Raw genomic sequence first — 25,114 nt, 5'->3', positions numbered from 1 at the left:
GGAGAGGTTGACCTTTGAGGTTTCCTAGTCTGAATGATGACCTATTCAGACAAGGGAAACTGGAGCAAGTGCTAGACCAGAAGCAGCAGTGCATGTATTCATTATCTTTTTTAGCATCAGACTATAGTGAATAAGACAGGCTGTTGACATAAACTAGCACAGGGATAAGCTACACATTTATGTAGGAGAAAAATACATGAACAAAGAATGTTAAGTAGAATGATCTGAATCAGACTACAGGTATGGTGGTAGCATATTTCTGCCTACTTCATGATCTACAGACCCACGGGTAGCCATAGATAGTGATATTACCGGTTTAAGACTTGGTCAAATGGAAGCTCACAGGAAAATTCTACCCTCCTGGGCAGCTTTTGCTTCTAGGAACTTCATTAAAAGATACACCTAAAATATTGCCTATCACCTTGGCAATGGATGGAATATATCCTTCCCTCTGCCTTCCTGGTGCTTCCTGATGGTGGAAACCCAGGTATGAAAATATAGGTGAAAATTGTGTTAAATTTGCAGCAGACCGCACTCTCCACGCTAATTCTATACGATGTCACGATTCCACAAGAGCCAATCTGTGCTTTTTGCTCCTGCTATCCCTATCACATGCATTTTCTATTGGAGACTTTCAGAAATTACATGGCTAATAATATACCTTTGGTCTGATCTGATACAGCTATTCATAGGTTTCATCAGCTATGAGCAATACACATGGATGAATAAAAGTGAAATGTGCTTGTAGTTTGCTTGAGCTTTAAGTTAATGCATTTATTTTGCTTCTGTAATGGCTAAAAACATATGCATTGTCTGCTCCTGTGGCTTGGCTGAGAGGTTGTAACTTTAGCTGTAATATATTAATCACTTACATGGGTCCTTAGGTAAGAAAGCTAAGCAAGTCAAAGGAAGATATGCCAGGCTCGTTGTATGTGTAAAACTTAAGACTGTATGTTTTGCTCTATTTATAATCTCATTAAGTTTAGTTTATTCAAAACATGAGCTAGATGAATTGAGGCTTGTGGTGAGTATAATGAGTTTCCTATCTGACTAATTTTTCTCATAATACTATAAATATATTATAAACATATATAAATAATATATAAGAGCTATATTTAAAATAAGTATCAATACATAAAAATTACTAAATAAAATAAATTAAATGAAATATATTTAAATATAAAATAAATACTAAATAAATTAAATTATAAATAAATACATATTATTTTGTATTACAAGCCTTATTGCATTATCTTTCCTATGGATGTTTTCTCTGCTGTCCAGGAATCTTTCTTTGTGATACCAGTAAATAGCCACACTATGTTAAAGTTCTCTTACAGCTGCTTTTATCAACTTAGCTTTCACTGACAAGCTCAAATGTCCATCTGGTGCAAATGAATGAATTATAACTTTAATGTATTTTGGAGTAATCCAAAACATGAATGGGAATAACAAATTTATCAATTTTTCTCCCTCATGATGAATGGAATCTGAACAGCACTAAATCCTAAGAGAATTTTCCAAGTTTTCATCATTATTCTCAAACTTAGCATTCTTACCTTTATGTGACACAGTTGGTTTTTACAACTGAAATAATTTACAAAGCTGATCATATACCTTTTGGAAGCTGAGGTTTACTGAAGCAGTCTATGGGCTACATTTCCATGCAACATCAGTGGAAAAGTGTCCATTGCCTTGGTTAGCTGAATTAGGCAATAAGTTTATTTTTATGTTGTTTGGCCACTACACATCTTACGAAAACCCAGTTGCCAACTAAGTAACTGAAGTATATTATTTACCGTGTATTTCACTGAAAAGAAATCAGAGTTAAACCCAGACAGAACAATACATAATATAAGGTACATGACTACAGGCTGTGCTTATCAGCACATTCAAATCAAATAGCAAGAGCAGGAACAAGACATTAAGGAGAGTGTGAAATTTCTTCATTACATAGACGAATCTCAAAGATAAAATAGGAATGTTGCATTTCTCTCTGGGAAATATAACATCTTAGAGATTATAAGCTCATTCATTCCTCTCTCAAACTGTTTCTATTTACCATTATTTATTTCCTTTAGGTCAGATTCAGCCTGACTTTTCTATTGAACGTTGTGAAAATTTCCCAGAAATTCTACTGGAAATCACTTGTCTGTAAATCTCTACAACCTTTCTTTTTTTCTTATACAGATCTGTTATTTGACCTTTTTGCACCCATTGAGACCTTATCTCTTATCAACATACTTTCTGAAATAATTGCTAATAGCACAAGTACCTTTCTGCTGCCTGCTTTATCATTCTGAGGTGAACTGGACTTGAACTGAAATTCAATGAAGTCAAATACATTCATGTAACCTAATGGTTCCTTACCTTTTCTCATCCTGATTTTACCCTGTGACCTTTTATACTAACTGTTATGTATCTTGCTTTGTGAAATTTAAAAGGAAAAGCATTTCAGTTTTGTCTTTCTTATTTCTTACTGGTAATATTCTCTGTAGGTTTTAGACAAATTCTGAAATTTATTTCTACTCTGTGTTTTGAACATTTTGGGGGATTTATTAATATAAATCAAAGGCTAATGTAAATATTTGTATTTATATTCTCTCTATACGCTTATTATTCAGAAGTTAGTTTTCAATCTTCCTCCCCCCTCCCAATTTCATCAAAAAGATAAAAGTTGTTTTTCCAGATGCTTTTGGCAGCTGTCCATGGACTTCTAATACAACCTGCTGTGACTAGAAAATATTGTATAATTATATTCACAATGTACTGAATTAGACCATTAAAAGGTTTCTGCATGCAGATTAAACTTTTTTAAATCAATAATTGTATTCATCACATTTTCAGATAAGACAACTGAAACAAAGGTTAAAAGCTGCCAGAGTACTTAGGAGTTCTTGGAAAAGGAATGTTAAAAAAACCCACAATTTTACATTTCTGTAAAATGAACTCAACACTGACACCTGTAACATAGGGAAAACTAGAAAAAATGTTTTTTCAAAGTGACTGTTTCTCAGATTATCTGCTTTAGCTAAAGGGTACAAAGTTATCTGTGTTATCTAAAGTTATCTATGCAAAAGGTGTTAGCATTTCATATAAAATTGCTTTATCTGTGCAATATGCGTTAACATTTCAGATAATCAGGCTTTATCTGAGAAAGTTTTAATGATAAAATGTACAAAATATTAAAAGACACACAGGATTAATCTATAAAAAGGCTAACACTGGGTACTACTGAGTAGTAAAATAGGAGTAAAAAACTATAGCCTGATGACCAGAAAATGATAATTTTAAACTCTTCTGGTACTTCGCAGATCAGTGAACTGCATTTGCAGATTTCCAAACAACTGTCATTGAATATTATGATAGCATAAGAAGATGATGGCTCAGCCCAGCTCGGAGGATTTTTATATTATCCATTTAGGAAATTACTTGCCTCCTTGCCCTTGACAGTAGAACAAGGGCCAGGAAAACTGCAGAAGCAGGATAAAAGCAGATTTGGGCTCTAGCTTCTGGAAGTGTCTCTTCTGATTAAGGTTCTCAATGAAGTTCATCATTGACTTGTAACACAGAAGGTGCAATTCAATTCACAGATGAAGACATCTACCTGAAATTCCTGCCCTGCTGACACTTAAATTCTGTGTGTCCTTATCTGTGATTTGAATCACTCCCAGATTGCCTGCCTTCCAAACACACCATTTACAAAGGTTATATTGGTAACCTTGGGAGTAAGGTTTTACGGTAACTGAACAAGTTTAGTATCATGGGGAAATCTGAAGTGTCCTCAGAGGTTCGTATGATTTTGTACCTGGAAAGGAATCTAACCTAGATGCAGATGAATGTATAAATTCAGAGGCAAGACTTGCAGCATGGGTGGAATTTTTGTCTGGGCTTGAAAGCTTTTCCTTTGGCAGCATGGCAAGCCAACTAGAATCACTCTACCACAGAGAAAATAGATGTGCTAAATTAGCATCTGGCTTCATATACAAGTTCCACAGAGAAAAGAAATCAAACCCAACCAATCAACCAACCAACCAAGCAAAGACCCAGAAAAGACCAACTAGAGACAGAATATCAGCAAATTTCCCTTTCTTTCTTACAAACCAGGTGAGTGTCAGAACCATCCCATCATCCCTTTCCATAACAGAAAACTACTTTCTCCATTCCAGAAGGAAAATGGTTAGGAACTTTTCACTAAAACCTGTCAGCTTTAAGGTGGTAGGTAGTCCAGGTGCTTTCATAATACACATGAGAGAAGAGCAACAAAACAGCTTCTCCAAACAAAACATCTGTCCAGAACATCACAAAGGGAAACTCATGTTTGGGACTCTAATGTTGGACTAACTTATTTTAAAGGCAATGAAGTCTTTAATTTTTATTTGGAAAAAATGCTCACTCTGTATTACTTTGATCTATAACTGATGATAGTGATTCAGTGAGTGATAACTATTCCCAGTGACTAATTAATTTCAGATTTATGGAATGCTTTTCTTCACAGGAAGAAGCCTAGCTCAAATTTTAAAATATTCAGCTAATCATTAATTCAGTGCCATCTGTTCATAATTCAGCTGCAACTGCAATATTTATCACCCTAGGAATAACCTAAGGAAGAAGAAGGTATTTTCAAAGATATATTTATGTCTTATAGAAATTATAAAAATCCATATTAATTTAAATGTCTTGTACATGCCTGAGACATTATTTCAAGACAGCTCTGCCCATCTACAAATAGCACAATTAAAAATCTCTAGTATTGGCATAAAGTGGAATTTGAAACTCCATACTCTTCTGAATGAAGGCAAAATGATTAAAAGGCAAATAAACATAATTATCTTGATAAATAACCACAACAAACCAGCTATGTTCCAGTTATGGATATTAACTGGTATTTTCCAATATGTTATTTGAGTTTCAGTGTTATACATTGAAGCTGGTTTTGGAACTGCATATTTTTATAGGACTCAGGCAAATCAGTGCAATAAATAGAAAGTAAACTTCAACATTAGTGCTTTTAAAACCACACAGTAATTCTAACATAACAGTGAGATGCAATTTCTCATAATCTAAAGACATGTGAGAGGAAATTCTAGAAAATACTGCATTCATCTCTGGAGCCCCCAATATAAGAAGGGCATGGACCTGTTGGAATGAGTCCAGAGGAGGGTCATGGGCACGATCAGAGGGCTGGAGCCGCTCTCCTGTGAAGACAGGCTGAGAACTGGGGTTTTTCAGCCTGGAGAAGAGAAGGCTCCAGGGAGACCTTCTAGTGGCCTTCCAGTACCTCAAGTTGGTCTACAGAAAAGCTGGAAAGCAACTTTTTTTACAAGGGCATGTAGTGATATGACAAGGGGTAATGGTTTTAAACTAAAAGAGGGTAGATTTAGATTAGATATTAGGAATAAATTCTTTACTGCGAGGCTGGTGAGGCACTGGAACAGGTTGCCCAGAGAAGCTGTGGATGCCCCATCCCTGGCAGTGTTCAAGGCCAGGCTGGATGGGGCTTTGTGCAGCCTGGTCAAGTGGAAGGTGACCCTGCCCAAGGCAGGGGGGTTGGAACTAGATGATCCTTGAGGTCCCTTCCAATCCAAACCATTCTATGATTCTATGAAAACAGAAGAGGTTTTATTTCTTTTTTGATACTAATCTAATAGATACTACCTAATAGATAGAACTAGTGATCCAGGAAGTTCATTACCTTGTGTAGAGAAATAACTTTTATGGACAAACAGATAAATGTTTCCAAGCTTGACTATCCACTTGCAAAAATCTTTCACATATAGAAACAGACTAATTTCCCATAGCTGGCTTAGTAAGATAACAGAAAGAACTCAGACTTGTTAAAGTTAACTTAGCTGAATAAATAATCTAAGTCTACAATCAAATTACTTCTCACCGATAATTTTGATAGATCTCTTTGCTGTCGCTTTAATATCTTCAGCAGCAGCATGCTGTTGAGTTTCTTCTTCCAAGTGTTCTCTATAGCTCTGAAGGAAAACATCAGAAAGACCTCACTGCTCTTCTCGGTCTCTCTTCCCCTTGCCCCACACCCTCACCCCCCATGTTTTGTATTTAATTAAGTTTAAAAATGGGTTCTTACTTATTTGTCCTTATTTTGTCTTTCACCTAAGCCACACCTAAGCTTAATATTAATGAGCTGTCTGAACATTAGGGAAAAAAAAGGGGGTAAAAATAAAATCTTAATGTCCTGTCAGGGACTTGCTAAAGGTCCAGATGCTGTAGGTAATTTAATAATGCTTAGCACCCAGCAGCAGCCTTGTGAATGTCACAATGCACCTGTTTTTGCAGTTAAATGAAGTACTAGCCGTTGATAAAGCTATAGACAAAGAATTAGAAGCATCTTTTAAAGATACACTCTATCCCCCAAAACCTGCTTAAATACCTCCAAAAAATATCCATTTCTTTGACTTTTGGGATCTCTCTCCTACAAAAGGGAATAGCTTCCCTGCTCTGAACATTTGGGTAACAGTAATGCTGTCTGTATTGGCCGACAACATGTGAGTAACAACACCAGGACAGATGGCAAGGGATTAACGTTTAAACACTAAGACTTCTGTACCACCATGCACACCACTAATGACCTCTTCCCACTCAGACCCTACTTATAGAATGAAATCCAACCACTGCTTGTAGTTGCATGTCCTCTGGTATGGTACGGGGAAGAAAAAAAAAATTAATATTGAGGATAAAATATTTGAGAATTGAAACAGAATATCCTTTTCCCTAGTTTTCAGTGCCAGTTTTCTAGAAACAGTTAAAGTAAAATGAGGTAATAAAAAGCTTGTAAAGCAGAAAAGTAAGTGGAGAACTGCCGTGTCACTGGCAGAATAGCCATTGATAATTGAAATTTACTTCAGTGTGTGTCCAGTCCTACTACAGATGCTCTAGAGTCAGAGTTGGCATTGAGATGAAACACCCAGGCACCGAGCTGAGGCTCATACCTAGCGTATTAGACACCTGTCTGCACAGGGTCACTGATGCACTTTTGCTTCCCCTCCGTAATCACAGCCTGGAAAACACTGATTTAGTGTTCCCTTTCATCCTTTTCCCATCATCTCTAAAGTGGCAGTGGGTACAGAACATTAATTATTGCCCTCTTAAGAAGCCTGTGACTGCTGTTTTCCTGAAGGTTATCCTGTGGGAAGCCAGAATGTGGCCAGTCCTCTGTGTGCCCGCCATTGCTGCCAGCACCAGCTGTCAGCAGAAGTGAAGCCTTGAAGCCTGGCTTCCATCAGGCTGCCTGAGCAAGACCTGCTACTTGTCTCTCTTCCTCCCCTCCATGGATTTAATCTGTACCCCTTCAAAAGAATCGTGGAATATCTCAAGTTGGAAGGGACCCATAAGGATCATCAAGTCTGACTCCCTGCTCCTTGCAGGACTACCTAAAACTGAACCATGTGTGTGAGAGCATCATCCAAATGCTCCTTGAAGGCTTACAGGCTTGGTGCTGTGACCACTTCCATGCGGAACCATGTTCCAGTGACTGACCACTCTCTCGGTGAAGAACCTTTTCCTAAAGTCCAGTTTGAACTTCCTCTGACACAGCTTGATACCTTTTCCACATGGAAAAGAAAAAATATCTAATTTCATAACAGCAGCTCAACAAAAAATATTTAGAGTGAATAAATTGAGCAGTTGTAGAAGGAAAAAGAAAGCACACTGCCCAGTAGCTGCATATGCCTTAAAGAATTCTAAAGTCCAAAGTTAAGAATGCATATTGTGACTTTGAAAAGCCATCTTTTCCTCCGTGTGCTTGTCCTTTCGAAACCAGCTCTTGATTATGGAAAGAAAAACACATTGAAAACCAGGTACTGGACCTCAGAATTCCTTCCAAACCTAGATGACGAGTAAACTTAGAGAGAAAATAACCTGCATGTATTTTGTTCATGCTACAAATGTTATAGAGAGAAGTATCAGGCTAGTTATATATATATATAGTTATATATATATATAAAAATATCTTTTTTTTTTGTCCATCAACTGCAAACAGCAGAGGGTGCTCTCCACATTAGATCAATACAACTTCAGACCAATTTCAGGTATTAACTGTTAAGGGCTGTACTTTGTATCCAAGGTAGAAATAGTCCTCCTGAGCTCAGACCCAGGGAAAGAAAAAGAAAAGAAGAAAAGATGGATCAAGACTCAAATGATGAAAACTTTCAGAGTCTGAAGAAGGCAAAAGGAAGAAAAAAAATATACTGGATGCAGAAATAAGAGGAAGAAGTTTGAAAACCCTGGCTCTGAAAGTACTGATGTAGTGTTTAGTAATTCAACAAAAGAATCAAAGAAGATTATGTATAACGATTTAGTGAGGAGGATAACACTTAAAGCAAGAAATCTTATACCCACATCATGGATTCTCTTTGCTATGCACAATGAATCAAAATGCACGAGTACTCTCACTCCTGAAATAACCATGCAGAAATTGCAAAGAATTGCACAGAAACTGTACAGTCCTACTACTGCTTGTGTTTATTCATGGGGGAAATTTTACTTCTTGACATTTCAACTGACACGATACACTCTTGTATTTCAGGAAAGAGGTTTCAGGTTAAATAATTGCCATACCTACCAGAAAGAAATACTACTTGGTCCTAAAGAAATGACAAAGAAATAGCCTACTACTCGTTATTTTTATAGTATGGTGTTCATATGGCAATTCATAAGGGAGATGTAAGATATATTTTATACCATAGGGTATTTCAAATATTAAACAGCACAGTAGTGTTATGTCTGCATATAACATATAATAAAAGTATCATAAAGATATGAAAGGTATTGTTTAAAAATTGAAAATTTACCTAAATGATTAAAACCAATCTGAAGTACTTGATAAAGTCTCTCTCTCTTATATACCCCAAGCACAAAGTGGATTGCAAACGGTTAATGATACCAAGTATATTTAATAGTTTTATGAGTTGATTATGTAATGGATATATGAAGAAGTATTATTTTTCAATCCAGTTAATACAAGGGTTAGTCACAAGAGCCTGAATGTCAAATGTACCTATGCAGATTAACACAGAGAATGATGCAATTAATTTACAAATGAAGGAAAAGTAAAAACTGGAAAAGTTATTTGCAACTGTTTTTTTACTAGTCCCTTAACTGTTACTGCCTCTTGATGCTGAATCAAAACAAACAAGTCAAGAAGCTTTCTATTATTGGAAGATGATTTAAACAGAGAATTGCAGGAGAAATATGGATGAATTCCAAATAAATTAACGTGTTAATTTTTAAAAGGTTACTTTGGCAGACCTATCAAAGTGCTGGCAAAGAGGCTGAAGTTTTGACCACTTTTCAGAGCCTCATATTTTCTCAATATCACACTTATAGACAATTAACTAATGGGAGAAGATTCTCATGGTAGTCTAGCCAAAGTCATTATGAGGATATCGGAATATATTTTATGTGAGCTTCTATTCTAAAACCTGTTATAGCACAGATGGTTTGTAAAAAGACTTTTCCAGGGACTAGACAGACAGAAAGAGACGCAACATCACATTGCACTGTAAATTATGAGAAGGGATGAGACTCTGATTCCAGCTGGACATTTCAACTGTTATGATCAACATGGCTTGCTTTCTGACTGCCTGTTGGCTCGTCTCACGCACTTTGCCAGGAGGAGATGTAAAGCCATATGGCCTCTCAGGCACTTGTCTGTGGTACCTTCTGCAGTGATTCCTGAAGTTGAAAGAGATCTTTTAACTCTGCAGTTAAGTACAAGGTAGCTAACCTGTACTAAAAAAAGGGCAAGTTTTCTCACATTTACTTCTGCTCAAAAGATCTGATACTGGATTTGTACCTCAGACTAGTAAATGAGCTGTATTTTCATCCTCTGATAAATTGTTTATATTCCTATGATACTTAGAGTGTTTAGTTAGCTATAAAACTTTGTTTAGAAACATTATACTGCAAAAATTGTATACTCACAATGTATAATATTTTGCTGTGTAAGTTACCTAAATATTCTCTGAATCAACAAGTAACTGACTTAAAACAAGGAAAAACTTTGGAAACAGTAATTTTCAACAGAAAGTTACATTTAAGGTGCAAAAACATCCGAAAAAAAAGGAAGTGATGCAAATAATTTAGCACAGAAATTACAGATTCTGTGTTCATATTTCTAATTAGAAAAAGAAGAGGAATCCAATTAAGTTAAATAAGTTAAAAATCTTTGTTACAATGAGAAAAGACTGACCAATAACAAAATGCTAGGAAATCAGATTTTAAGCTATTCCATATTCAGTCTGAAGTTCTATATGAAAAATTCCTGTTTGTACATCACCACAAAAGCTGGACTACTAATTCATCTATGTATAGTAGGAGTGAATTGCTTGCATTTCTGATTTCCACACATTAAAGTGGTTTTAAGGACCCCAAAAAATTTCTTCAGTCTGTATTTTGGTTAAGGAATACAAATTCAGGGAATACTGAGAAATGGATAACTCATTCATCTGACTTTGGTTTTGCAACATGGCTTCCTAACAATGTTCATAATCCTACCACACCACAGTGGTTACAAGAGCAATTGCTTTAGTATGAAAATAAAGTTTAGCAGAACATTTAATATTTTTTAGATTTTTGAAATTTCACTGTAGTTTGGGACTACAGGGAGGCAAACCTCCCTGTAAGGGAAAGGAGAAAGGCTTTATTTTACATGTTGCTGGCAAGTAAATTCTGATCCATAGTTGCCCGGTTGAATGCTAGAATCAGCTAATGAGGGACTATAAGACAACATCATCCCTTCTCTCCCCAGTACCCTGCTATCAACAATACAAGAACAACCATACAGATACGAGAGGAGTTGAGCCCTTTTATTCCCTTTCCCTATGGTGAGGAAAGGGTATATGTGTACAACTGCTCTGAAACTACCCTCTTCCTGCAACACCCAGGAGAAAAGACCTTAGATTTGAGGCTACTATATATGTAAACAAGATTAAAAAATATGGAACCACTTCTCATGCATTGTTACTTAAGCATGTTATTACTTCCATTGCCTTAATGGATACTTAGTTCAAGTTCATAATAATCTTGAATAAGTAAATATCTGCCAATAGAGATCAAAGATTTAGAGTAACATTTGCATACATTATTACAAGTACTACCACATGTAATTCTAAAAGCAAGAATGCTTCCAACGTTATCTCTTGCTTCAGATCTCCTTTGATGTCTAGATGTTGCAAAGTGAACATCACAGGCAACATTTAGGTAACTAATCACTTTGATCACCTCTGAAGTGGAAGGGTAACAGGATTATTACCTGGTAAGGTATTGGTAGATATAGCACAGACAATGGGCATATGTGGTATAAGAATAACGAAAGGCAATATTTCCACTCCCACAAGGTTACATACCCATAGTATCTATATGTCCAATAGTTTCTGCACAGTATCTCATGTACTTTTGTGGAACATACCAAGCAAGCAAACACATTTTAAAGAAAAATAATCTCAAACACATAACACATGTGGTAAATGGACGGAAAGTGTCAAGTTTGACAAGTTATTTGAATAGCTACATCTTTTAGTACTGATATCAGTCTCTACCAGAGCTGTAATTGAAAATTATATATCTGCCTGATATTTTCAAAAAGTAATTGCAGAAATATAACTTTCAATGGTATTCACTTAATTGTCTTTAATTTGCATGGGTCTGGAGATCTCTGAAGCTGTGACTTGTACAGCTCTGGACCTCTATGAAAGATGATTCTGTCTTAAAGGGCCCAAAGCTTAGCAAAAATCAAGTGCACATTTTTACACATTTTATACATCTCCAGGGATCTTTATGAATGGAAAAGGGTGAAGCAATAGCAGAAATACCTGTTAGAAACAATTATTTCAGCAAGAGGGGAAAAATCACTACCAAACAACAACAACAAAACCCCACACAACCCACACGAAAAAATGAGAAAGTTGCTAATAATCTAATCTGAAGATGAAATTAGGGTAAGTAGACATGTGGGCTTCAGATGTCTCTTTTCAGCCATATTTAATTTTGATCCCTTTAGCACTTGTTAGCCTAATGTCCTCCACTCAAAACCAGAGAGAGGTATATATGATCTGTGCAGACAGCAAGAAGACAACAGACTTCTGGCTTGAGGTGATCAGCTATTGTGCATTTCTAAGACTGGCACAAAAAACTGTAGATTTTTTTCTATACAGCTTTAAGCTATGCAAACATTGACTAAACAGAGAGAAAAGTTTGTGTCAGGGTAATTCAGTAGAATGCATAATGCAAAGGGTGTTGCTAAGTAAGGGTTGGAAGGTGAGAGACACTATTACTTTTCCTTGTCCAGCTTAGATACAAAAAACAATGGATGTTCATCTTTACATCTTTATTCTGTAGATATACTTCATGTCTGTCCAAAACCTGAAGACTGTGGAGTCCTTTTGGAGATCCATACACAAACCTGGCAGTTTCCTGGCCACATGTCATGAATAGACTACAGCAAAAATGAACATTTTCTAGCTCAGTTGGTATAGGTTCCAACAGAAAACATTGCTACACCTGTGACTTTCTCTCCATACAGTTTTCAGTGTCAGTATAAATACATTGTACTGTAAAAATGGATGCACCCTTGGCATTGTAAGACCTGGCGTCATGACTTGACTTTATACCATTTAAACAAGTAACTAGTGAATCATCCAGTACTTTTAAGTATCTTTATTTTATTTTAACATCCCTTTTCTTCACTCCTCCTAGATTAGGATGTGTTCCAAGATGTCTTAATGCACTTTACAGAAATATTTTGTATTCCATAGTGTACTCACAGAATTCTTGTTATGAAGAGTTTCACTGGAGATTTTCCATCTGCCTGGGTGATGATATAAGCTTCTTCCTCCCAGCCCCACTGCCACTTCTTTACATTAATTTATCTTCCAGTTACAGTCACAATTAGATGCTCTTAAGGTTGTTTTATTCTTGTATATCACAATTCCAAATACCACAGGAAGAATTTTTAGTTGTCCTAAAATTTGACATGACCAGCACTTTGAACATCAAAGATGAGGGACCAGCCTATTTATTGCCTTGTAACATCACTTATGCCCTCTGAAATACAGATAAAGTGTCAATGATATCATGTGTATAGAAAGTGCATTATCATCCACCTGAATGCACGGGCACCCTTCCTTCTTTTCAGAAAGCTTCTGCCATGCATATACAATTGTACTATTTTTTTGTAATTATGATTATTCAACTTTTTAAAGAAGCTAACAGAGAAGAATATTTCAAAGTTGTTAACTAGATATTTTTTTCCCCAAGGCATACTAATTGACTTTTTTGTAGTTTAGAATTATTTATCCTCACTGCTCAGTCCACTGTTTATTTTCATCCCTTGGACTGAGTAACCACACAAAGAGCTGCTTCAGCATGCAACATCGTGAAAGGACAAAAAGCATTTCTGAAGGAGGCAGGGACTTTCCAGAGCATATTTACAGCTAATAAGAAATAATATTTTCTGACATGGACAAACTGGTACAGGAAATTCCCCTCCCTTTCTCTCAGCAGGTGTTTCCATGCTATTACTTAAGCCAAAAAAAAAATATAAAAAATCTCTGTACTCTCCCTTACACAGCAAACATTTTGAGAAGGGAAGGGAATTACATATTTTAAATTTTAGGTGCCTGTTAATTACTTTGATTTCCAATAGTAGAATATTCCACCTTTTACTGATTGTACTGATAGTTATAAGTGCCTGTACTAAGAAATATTAAATAATAAATAAGAAAATAATGAATATTTTAAAATGCATTCAATACTGTATGAGGCATTTATAAAAAATAAAGCAGATTTTTATATTAATATAAGAGAGATTAAAGGTCATATAGCCATTATGAAAAAGAACAGAAAGATAAAGAATAAGAAATAATGTAAATACAACATTGTAGTTAGCAAACTTCCACTCTCCAGACACCCTGCAGCAGCTGCACGGGAAGAAGCTTACAGGTGTTCGCTGTAATGATGGTAACATAAAAACACATGTTTTCTTCAGGCCTTTATGTTTTTAGAATATTAACCTATATCATAATGCCTTTAAGTAGGTTACTCTCAATATAGTCACATGCATTTTCAGGGCCTGATTCACTTAGCAGGAATGATGTCAGCAATCAAAATATCATATCTGTTTCAGCCAATGTAAATGTTTGCCACGGACAGCTCACGTTTCAGCTATTACCATATGAAGTGGAAGGTTTTAATAATACAGCTACTAGATGAAACAGAACTGCGTTCCACAAATGCACTGGGCAAGTACAATAAGGCTAGAACAGGTGTTAGCTTAATTTTCCTCATCTGTATCTGCTAGCAAGCCTGGTTACCTTTGCACACTCATTTGATGTGGTCATTCAGGGAAATCAGTGCAGATGGCGTGTCACTCTATATGCACTTGCCAAATATTTTTTGCAACTTGAAGCTACTGTCTCTAGCCAATATGAAAGCTCAGTGCAAATTACAAGTGAGGTTTAATTTAAAACTCTTTGTGAGCACAACCTCGGCACATGAGGAAAAAGAGTATATAAAACACAGCTTAATCCAGAAGTGAAAAAAAATGAAACACTGTGGAGTCTAAGGCATGTCTTCTCAAATTTATATACTCATTAGTATCTTACACATATATGTTTGCATATTTTCATCCCATTCCCAGTCAATATATATTGTTTTCTAACAGATCTAGAACATTATTTTGTACTGATTTGTTTGCCAACATTCTTAAAAAGCAATTAATATATTCAGTACTATTCTAATACTGAAAATATTAAAAATATTACTTCATATTTACTAACACAGTAAGTATGATTTGCACCAGGAGTGCAGTATAGCATGGTAAACTTAATATAAGCACGGAAAAATAGATGAAAAGTAGAACAGATAAGTAGAGGATTTTTTTATTCCTATTTCATTTAGAACTTTTATCTGCTATATTTTATACTTTGCAAAACATCAGAAAATTTTAATGAATGACTGGCAGTATGATCATTTTCCATTATAATTTTGTAGTGACCAGGAAAGTATTTGGATTTTTGTTTTGTTCCGATTTTTTTTCACATTCTGTTATTCAAGTTGTTTTGAACGTATGCTGATACAAATACATCTCAAGAATAATGGGGACAAACCAATTTCTACTGAAGTAATGAAAGACTGACAGAACTTGCAAGAAAAAAAGAGTTATTTTCCCCACTGAAATTGTTGTTGAAAATTGTTTTGCTGAGGTTTGGTGTGGTTTTTTTTAAATTTATTACAGCTCTCTCAAAAATATTAATTTTTCATTAATCTGTTTTAACTATTCTGAGACATTTCTACTTTCTCTGCCTTCAGCTAATGCTGAATTATGTTCTTATCATCCATTGTATGCATTAGTTTTTGTTGGAGTATTGTGATGAGGTTTTTTTTCTGAACATTCAGCAATATTTTAATGTTTATGTTAAGTAATGAAACCTATTCATAAAGCTAAACTGATATACATAACAATCAATAAATAACACTTACCTACTGTCAGTTGTCCAGTTAACTGTCCCATGTGATTTCTTGCGTTCACTGTTACATTTCTGTCAGACTGTAAGACCAGTGGGCTATCCTGGGAAACGTGTAAAACAATAAATGAGAGAACAAAAAATTGAGGTAAAATTAAGTTAGAACTAAATATAACATGCATGCTGAAAGGGGAGTTGTATCTAATATAGCAGTTGTCTTAATAATTTCATAAATATATTTTACAAGTCAAGTTTTTGTATAAAAGAATAACAAGAATACTTACGATTAAAACCTTTGTGCTTAAAATCCCTGCTTTGGAAAACAGAGTTTAACTTCATTTATATAAACTGGGTTTTAGTTCCTGAGGACAGTACAAAATTACAAATTCAGAAAGCCTTAATGCAAACCTGTTTTATCAGCCTTTTTCCACATATTGCTAACATATACCTTCTTAACTACCTAACCAATGCTATACTACATTATTCTATTAATCTACAAAACCTGTAGTATTCTGATTGCATTTCCTAAAAAACCTTAGAAACAGAGGCATGCATACTTTTGAAGGTAAAAGTTATAATTATTCTCAGAAAGCAAAGAAAAAGAGTACTGGAAGGTGAGGTCATATAACAGACAACCCTGACCCACCACCAAGGACACCTGACACATACTTATTGGTGATCAAGCTCATTTAGCAAGATGACAAATACTGTGTGATGTTAATTATGGTCTTAAGATTTTCTGAGTCAGTTTGCAGCATGACATTGCTCTCAGCATCCTGGTAAGTTAAGGCTTTTGAGGAATGTATACATACAGAATATCTCATGTCTGAAGCCAGCTTAAGGAACCTCACAAATGAAGACAGAATTGAACTTTGCTTCTTGAAGAATGAGGAGCCATATCCACTCCTCCAGGGGAAGGACGGATGTGTGAGAAAGGATAAAAGCTTCAGCAGAGAGCCATGAGAAACGCAGCCAAAAAAAAAAAAAAAAAAATCTTACTGATCATGCTTTTATTGGGGCGGGGGGTAAGCGTGAGAGAGAAGGAAAAATTAGGATGCTGGCGGCTGCTGCAGAGAGGCACTTTCCTTCCTGGAATCACCTGATAGCATGCTGTTCTTCCCCTGAAGCTTGCAGTGAGACCATGGGTACATTAATGCTTCTGGCAGTTTGCTAGCCGGTATCTATGCTTAGATAAGTTTATCCAACACGGGTAAGACACCTCACAGAAACAGCTCGGGAAGCACCTTAGGTAGGAATAACTAAGGAAAGCTATTATTATTATATAATAATTTTATTCTTATATTCTTCCTTGGGTTTTATTCTTATATTCTTCCTTGGGCATTCATTATTGGTCGATCCTGAATTAAGCATATAGTTTAGATAGACTTTATTGTATGTGTATGTGTGTGTCAATATATTGGTTCTTCCTGTTCTTGAAACTGTTTTAAGAAGAGGAAGAAAGGAGTTAAGGAGCCATATATGAAAACTTATTTTTACCTGAATGAAGTGTTAAATTTGCACTATACCTTGCAATCTTTTCCTTTGAATCCAGGACTTTCCTCTGAAAAAAACCCCACTCTTCTCAGTTGTTTTTGCTGTGATTATTATCTGTAAATGATGCTCAGTTCCCTAGGAAGTCTGAAATTGTTCTAAACTAATTTCTAAGAGTTCAGGTGTGTTTCATCTCTCACTGGACCATGCAATGACCTCTCTAACATCATGCCAATTATCTCTGCATCATGGAATCCTGCAGATGAAAGTCACTATTTGGCTTGTCCATCAGCTTTCTAGATAAAAAGCTGTAATTATCAGTGAGACATTGTGTTCAATGTGACTGGTTTAAGTTAAACATGTGATGCAATCAAGGGAGCTTCTGGCAACAAAAGCAGCTGCTAAGGACCTTTTTCTCAACACTTGATTTGATTTCCACTTCCCTTATGGTCCTTTGAAGATCATTAGTCCAGGCAACTGCTGCTCTGGGAAAGGAGGTTGTCCTGATAGACAGCTGCATGGCCAAAGTGTGTATTTAAGGAGCTCTTTTCACTTTTGCTTAGACAATATTTGGAGAAAAGTCTTCTCAATAAGAATAAGCTCACTCTTAGCAAAGAAGGATACTGCCATACCTAATTTTTGCTGCATATCCAAGGGTTTGGTAAGTTATACTTCCTAACACTGTTCATAGCTTGACCTGAAATTTCTTTCCTTTCATCTTAGGAAAATATTTAATGAGATTCACAGGCTAACATCTGCCTCTCAGGTTTCTTGTGCTCAGGCTCTAATTGTGAATTAAGACCTTCAGTACCAAATTCTCAAGTAGAGGATAATGAAAGATTAGGTGAACCAAGACTTCTTTCTTCTCTCTTCCTTGTCTTATTCAAAAGAAGAATGAAGTTAAGAACTTAAATCTATATTCCTTACTTCCTGAATGTCAAATATAGAGCTGCAAGCTTAAATTCTGGACCAAAGAAAGGTCAGTGGCAAAACTCCGATCAAACTAAGCAGTCCAGCATTTTATCTACACTGTTTACCTGCACCTCTGTTGTCCACAGAAAGTGCCTAAAGACAGAGGTTCAAGGTACTGAAAGGTAGTCTACTCAGAGGAGCTAACAACTCTGAGAACACTGAAATAGGTGGAATTATAGATCTGTAAGATGAGTATCAAGTGAGATGAGTGTTAGTCATATGATTAACAAATCTATCTACATCATAAAAAGTTGGTAATTTTCTGTCTGGATCACCAGATCTACTTTTTTTGATGTGAAATTCAGCTTGCAATTTAATAAACTTGATACTTCTATCTCCCTTCTGACATCTGAATGTAAAATGTGTTGTGGATTATGTCATCTCACTGTTTTCCTGGAAATTGGAAATTAAAAGAAAAATCTTTTGATGAATCAAGGAGAAGGGGCCAGGGGGGAAAGGATGATTAAGCTCTCTGAATACCGTGGAAGTATTTGGAAGTATAAAAGATTTGTTCTGAAGTCAGGCAAGCAGAGGAACAGGCATAGTTACTATCTTGATATAATTTTCTAGGCTAATGTCACCTGACAGTTGATAAAATATAGAAAAAAGCAGACTGGTATATTAGTAAATAATTTTTGTATATTTACTTAATGAAAAAGGCTTTAAGTTATACCTGACAAAAGTCCACACATAACAAGGGGACAAAAATCTATTACTTTTGTTGCTGACATTATACAGCTGTATATCAGATTTTCCATTTAGAGGTGAAGACAAAGAACATTTTCCCTTAGCACTATTTTTCCCTTACACATAATAAAATAATGCAGTGCTATAAAATAAGTTCCATGTATTTCTGTGGCTCAATGTTATGAATACCAGGAACAGGTATGCTCCATATTTATTATATAATTACGTACAAGCAGTGTAAAAGTTATCATTAGCAACTCTAAGGAACATCCTTTAAGTTGTTCTTCATCACCTGATGTTATTTCTTGACACTGAGTTAATTTGAGTGCTTGAGAAAAAGAAATTAAAGGCAGATCTCTCTTGCTCATCCCAAACTTTCTACCCCTGGAAAAGGCCATGCCATACTTGCAGCCCCTGCTCCCTCAGTGCAGAAGCTGTTCTTGCCGCCTGAATTGCAGTACTTGACAGTACTTGAACAGGGAGTTTCCTGAGATACAGGAAACTTGGACCACTTCTGGATTACCAGTATCATTTGGTCTTGGAGCAAAGTAGTGCCTAAAACCCAGTACTACAGTCTGAAATCTATATTGTGAAATATTCCTCCATAAAAAGCACATACAAAACAATTCTAAGTGGAGAGCTGACCTTTTTGCTCCACCTTTCTCTCAGGGAAATTCAGACCTCGCTCCCCTGTTCCTTGATTTTGCATAGAATATGTGCAATCATGGCTTCTTTCCCACTCCTTATAATTCTAACCTGAACTGCAAGAATGTGTGATGAATTAAGCACAGCAGTTAACGTGCTATATAAATTTGCTCTGAGATTACTTGTATTTGTTAAGTATCACAGGAATAGTTTCACATGTAATGCAAAGTCAGTGAAAAACCTTTAAGTGGAACAAGTCATACTGTTCATGTGATTATTTTGTAAGTATTTTTCATGCACACCAGTTTTTTCATGGGCAGCCAGTTCCTTAGTGGGAAGCTGCTTGCTTTCAGCTATACTGGTCCATTTAGAGGACAATGAACAGCTTGCTTTGCAAACACATTAAAAAAAAAAAAAACAAAACAAAAAAACAAAAAAACACACACCCAAAAGAACAAAGAAGTTCAAATAGTGAGATTAAGTGTGATTCATTTTTTCTGGAAATGATTTCTGAACTCATCTTAATAGGGAACATTTTTCAGCTGTGAAAAATAAAATGCTGAATTTCATGTCTTGCAAAGGTCTTTTTTTTTAAGTTAAAACTTTTAAAAGAATACATCTGTGGCAAAAGATTTTATTTGGGGAACACAATTTTCTCTGGTTTTCCCCCATACTTAATGAATCACATGTATAAGAGTAAGAACTTTTCACTTCAAATATAATTTCTCCTGATTTAAATTCTGTACTGAAGTATAATTCTTTATATCAGATGCATGACACTGACATAGAAATCACTTTGATGTTACTAATTCATTAATAATTTCTTTAAAAAAACATATAATTGCTATGAATGATAGTAGGCTATACATATACCTTCTCATTCACAGAACACTTGAACTTTCTATTTCTGCATTGCCATGTAAATGTGGTCTTCAGAAATTATTTTTGATGCCAAATCAAAAACTATACTGTAGATAACGAAAAGCAACATAGTAAGAACATTCTTAAAGTTACACAGAGCTTTTAATAACAGCAATAAGCTAACAAGTAAAATATGGTACAGAATTCTCTCAGGGCCATGAGGGCACCACCAACCTTTGCCGGCCCTGACCAGCTTTCCCAGGGCCTTCCCCACCTCTCGAGTGGGGCCATTTCAGTCCAGCTCCATTTGAAACCCCCCTGGCAGGGTTGTCCTGCTTGGCTCCCCCCATCCCTTAGGAAGCAGTCAGCCCTTGCGGCTCCCTGACAGACATGAGGACCTTAAGAACTAGCTGAGGCTCATGATACTTACTGTATAAGATAACTCCTGTTATAAGTCCCAAGTCCCAAAATGTTACAACCTCAAGATTTCCATAGTGTATTAAAGGCAAACCAGATGAACATGATGTTACTATAGTCACTTCTTATTTGAAACAGGTTTGCAGCTGGGATTCATAAAGGGAAAAATAAACAAATAAATTTAGGAGATATTTTCAAAAAGCTTTCTTGAATCTGAATCCAGTTATAAATACAATGGAAATTTGGGGGGCAAAAAAAGTGTCTGTGGTTTGGGGGTTTTTGTTTTGTCTTGGGTTTGTTGTGTTCTTTGGGTTTTGTTTTGGTTTTTTTTTTTTTTTTTAAAGTAAGGATCACAGTGCAGTGCTAATAAGTATTAACTTTTATTTTTAGAATTAGGTGAGCAAATTACTGTAAGTATATGAAAGACTGATAGATTGCGTTATAAAGTTATTTCGTTAAATATTCTGCATGAGCAATCATAGAAAAACTCTTATTTTTTACAGATGGTTCAATTATTTTTAACATATTTTGGACAAATTTAATGTTTTTGTACAACATTCAAACAGGCAATCCCAGCTAATTAGCTCAGTTTTGAAAATCATTTCCAAAATGCACTCTTTAAATTAGAAACAGTTAAAGTGGAGCAATTTAACTCCAGTTAGCTCAATACAACATTGGTTTAGATAAAATGGTAAACTGTATAATTTAATATAATCCCAGACTTATGCTCATAACACAGTTAATTATGATAACATTACCCACTTTGACACTTCTTAGTAATAATAGCAATATATATAACATATATATTATACCATACGTATAATATATATACTTAGCGTGCAAGTACTAGCTTTCTTATGATTTGATTCCTGTGCTTGGGCAAGCACACCACATCAGGTTTCTGGACCTCCACACAGTGTCATATAGATGCAAAAAGTAACGCAATAATTAGGCAGCATTCTAGATCTGCCAGCTCTTTCTGTTGAGAGTTTCTGAGAGGATGTAAGGTTATATACTACTGTATTATTCTAGCCTATCGCCAGCATGGGCAGCTAATATAGTTATGGCAGAACATTTCCTTACTGGGCTATTTTAACAAACCTACCTTCATGAACTAGTGACTTGGAATGACCATTTTATTTCTAAGGTACTTATGCATTAAAAAAAATACATAAAATAATTTTTAAAAATATCTGTATTTGACTTCAGTTTGCTGAGAAACTCATCATGGCATTCCTCATTTCCAACCACACAGTGGTTGTGCATTGCAAGGCTTTAAGAAAGGCAGGGAACATTTCCCCACTGCTGCATAGCACCACAGTTTACTGCTTTAGAGGCGCGTACCGTGAGTGACAATGAACAAGCTGATCAGCTGTGTCTGGTCAATGACCCAGACAGAAGCACCAACACTGCATGAGTTATTTGACCACACCATGATAGAGACAGAAAATATTCAGCCCTTTAGTTATTCCAGCAGCTCAAAGGAGTCAGAGCAACTGAGTAGTTTTGTACTAATACTACTACTACATGGACAGCTGCAGCTCAGGCAAATGAGGGATAACAAGCATGAAGACTGCCTTGGAGGAATTAAGTGCAAAAAGTTTGGAAGGAAAATATGAAGGACACAGTGTCAGTCAAGATGCATACAAAGCAGAGCAAAGAAGCTGTAATGAGATGGAGAGAGCATTCCTTAGCTGTTAACCCATTGTTCAGAACCAGATCATCAGCATGTTTCTTAGCAACCTTCCTTGCAAATGGAGAGGTAATAATGGAGGTGGAAGAAAAAGCTCCAGGGACTAAAAAACCCACACACCCGTAAAGCTAGGAGTCTCTGACCCAAATTTCATATCTTTAACTTTATTATTAGCACTAAACAAACATGAAGAACTGGAATAAGGATAGATTTGGAAAAGAGCAAGCTACAAAATACCTGCAGTTGCTGAGCTCCTGAGTACTTAAAGAGATTGAAGTCTCTGTTAAAACTGTTGGAAGCTTCTAGGGGCTTGGGACTGTTAAAATACAATTTAATGAAATATTCTTCATCAGAATATTTCCAAGAATATTTTCAATATTCTTATTTGCCAATATTTACCAATATTCAGTATTTCCAAGAATATTCTCAAGAACATTCCCAAGAATCTTCTCAAGGTGTTAGGACAGTACGGTCCCCAAGATCAGGGTCCTTCAAATAGGGAGAAGTGAATAATTTATTGTCTAAATTATTCCTGGACAATTCCAAGATGTGAAGAGTTAATACAAGTATTGATCCAATTACATTAGATACTTCACTTATTTTCTATATTCCTGGATTCCAAAAATAAAATTTAACATTAGATTTCAGTGTTCTTTGTTCTGCCCAATTGTCCATTCTAACCTAAGAGTCACAATTTAATCCCTAATAATTACACTCAGAAACAGCAAACTGATTGGAAAATCACAATAAACATCTTTGGACTTTTGCTTTAAGAAAACATCCCAAATACCTTAAAAGTTTGACCAAAGGTTACTAAACATTTTTTTTTTTTTCACACCAATTTTACACATTAGGGAGGTTTGGAAAAATATTCCATAAACTATCAGGTCAATGCATTTCATTCATCCATGGTAAGACTTGTTATCATCAAACTCAAGAGAAAAAAAAAGAATTAATCAATGTTTTTATATAACACACTGGTAAAATGAGTAGCAGATTTGACCTTATGTCAAAAAAGATTTAGTAAAAATGCCCCAAATATTGATGTAGAGCCACATTTGTGAGATACAAACTCTGTTCTTCCAAATCAAGGAGCAAATTGTAGCTCACTTAGTTGACTCACCAAAGAAATGAAAAACTGTGGAAGATCGGTAAGCAAAGCAGAAGTAAATAGCTTGGGGGAAAAAAATGGACCCTAGCTGATACTGAAAGAAATATCATACTTGAGGTATTGACAAGATTCCAGAAACACACTTTTAGACAATTCTTGATCATTAAAGGATGTTATCTCAGTCAGTTCCCAGCCTCTGCTCTGTTTCCATGTGAGCCGCTTTATATGCTAAAGGTAATCACAGATATCATCCAGCTTCATACACAGCAAATCTGAACCCAAACATAGTCATACCTACCAGAGTAATATCAGTATAGCCAACGAGAATGATACACAGCACTCTGGAGAGCCACATGAACTGGTAAAGTTGCCCAGTGATCATGGCTATAACCTTCAGATAGAAACAACCTCTTTGTTTTGCTTCCTCATATAATGTGTCGTGACTTTTTTATTATGGCAGAATTTGGTTATGCATAGAAAAACTTAGCGATAAAACAGATATTTAAATAGCAGACAAAAGATGCTACCTTTGTGGAATTACTTTAAACAAACAAATTTTCAAATGGACTTTAGATATAAACATCACAACTAAAAGTAAAATAACACTACAAATGTGCTTGGTGGAAGCTTGTTAAATGCCTGAAATGCACTCCTTAGTCATTAAGCTTGTGACACATCAAGTAAAATTGTATATTACTGAGCTGCAAAGCCCCCAGAAAAATTTAATTAGGACAAATGTAGAAAACCAATGCAAGCCTTAAAATCTGAACCCAAAACATTAAGGGTAGAATCACTGTACTTCACTCCTTTCAAACCACCATTTTTTGCAGTGTGGGATTATCAGTTATTGAATGGATTTTTGCCATTACAGTCAAACTCAACAGTAATCTAGCAGACCATTATGCTATTTTAAATTTTGGAAAGCAGTCTTTCCGTTCCCGTTTGTGTGCAGTTGTCAACCGTGATATACCATTACAGTGAAACAAGGCTGTGTTTCTCATGCCTTTTTAACTTAAAGTGCTAAAACTTGAAATATAATAGCAATTAAGTTCAGGAAGTTGTTGAAAATGTTACAGGGTAAAGTTATACAAATCAAAGTATAGTCACACATTTTAAAATAATTTCCCACCACTACCTATTGAGGGACCACTTATCTACAGGCTTTGAATGACACTTATTTTGGACTCACTCTCTGACAGAAAAAAAAACCCAAAACAAAACAACGTGCTATAGTTAGTGATTTGATAACCTGGATATATGTAAATCTCTTATAAGATTCCTAGTTCCTGAAATGTCTATGACAGAGAAAAGCATGTCAACCCCTGTTCACTTGATGCATCTCAAGAAATATGTATGTTTTACATATTGATAAATGAAGAAATGATAAAATGTAAAAATACCCAAAATAAAATTATTCTGTTGTCTTTACCTAATCTTATGGAAAATCTGACATAAAATTTCTGAAAAATGTGAACTCTCCAGTATATCAATAGGTTCTGGATTTCAATTTTATGGCACCTTGCAAGCATCCCACACAGAACTACATGGAAATAATATTTCCATTGCCATTTTTTATTTCACTATGATATCTAGGACAGATCTTTTCAAATTCTAAAGGTGAAGGATAAACAAGTTCTAAAGGAAGTTTAAGGTATAAAATAAATTTTCAGAAATACATAAATTGTAGCAGAAATCTGGAATAAATAGTATAGTTCAGACAAAACAGCCAAGAAAGACTTGCTATTA

At 35.5% G+C, this 25,114-nt stretch overlaps 1 protein-coding gene across 1 annotated transcript in view; it reads right to left on the bottom strand.

The window, feature by feature from the left end:
* SGCZ (sarcoglycan zeta) overlaps positions 1-25,114 on the bottom strand; it is a 222,824-nt gene that overhangs the window by 62,081 nt on the left and 135,629 nt on the right. The window contains exon 3 of the mRNA XM_056352775.1: positions 15,508-15,595. Within this exon, the coding sequence (XP_056208750.1) occupies positions 15,508-15,595 (88 nt within the window). The remainder of the gene's footprint in view (positions 1-15,507; positions 15,596-25,114) is intronic.

This window comes from Falco biarmicus, chromosome 1, assembly GCF_023638135.1.
Source record: "Falco biarmicus isolate bFalBia1 chromosome 1, bFalBia1.pri, whole genome shotgun sequence".
NCBI lineage: Eukaryota > Metazoa > Chordata > Aves > Falconiformes > Falconidae > Falco > Falco biarmicus.
This window is presented reverse-complemented; position numbering and strand designations above follow the sequence as displayed.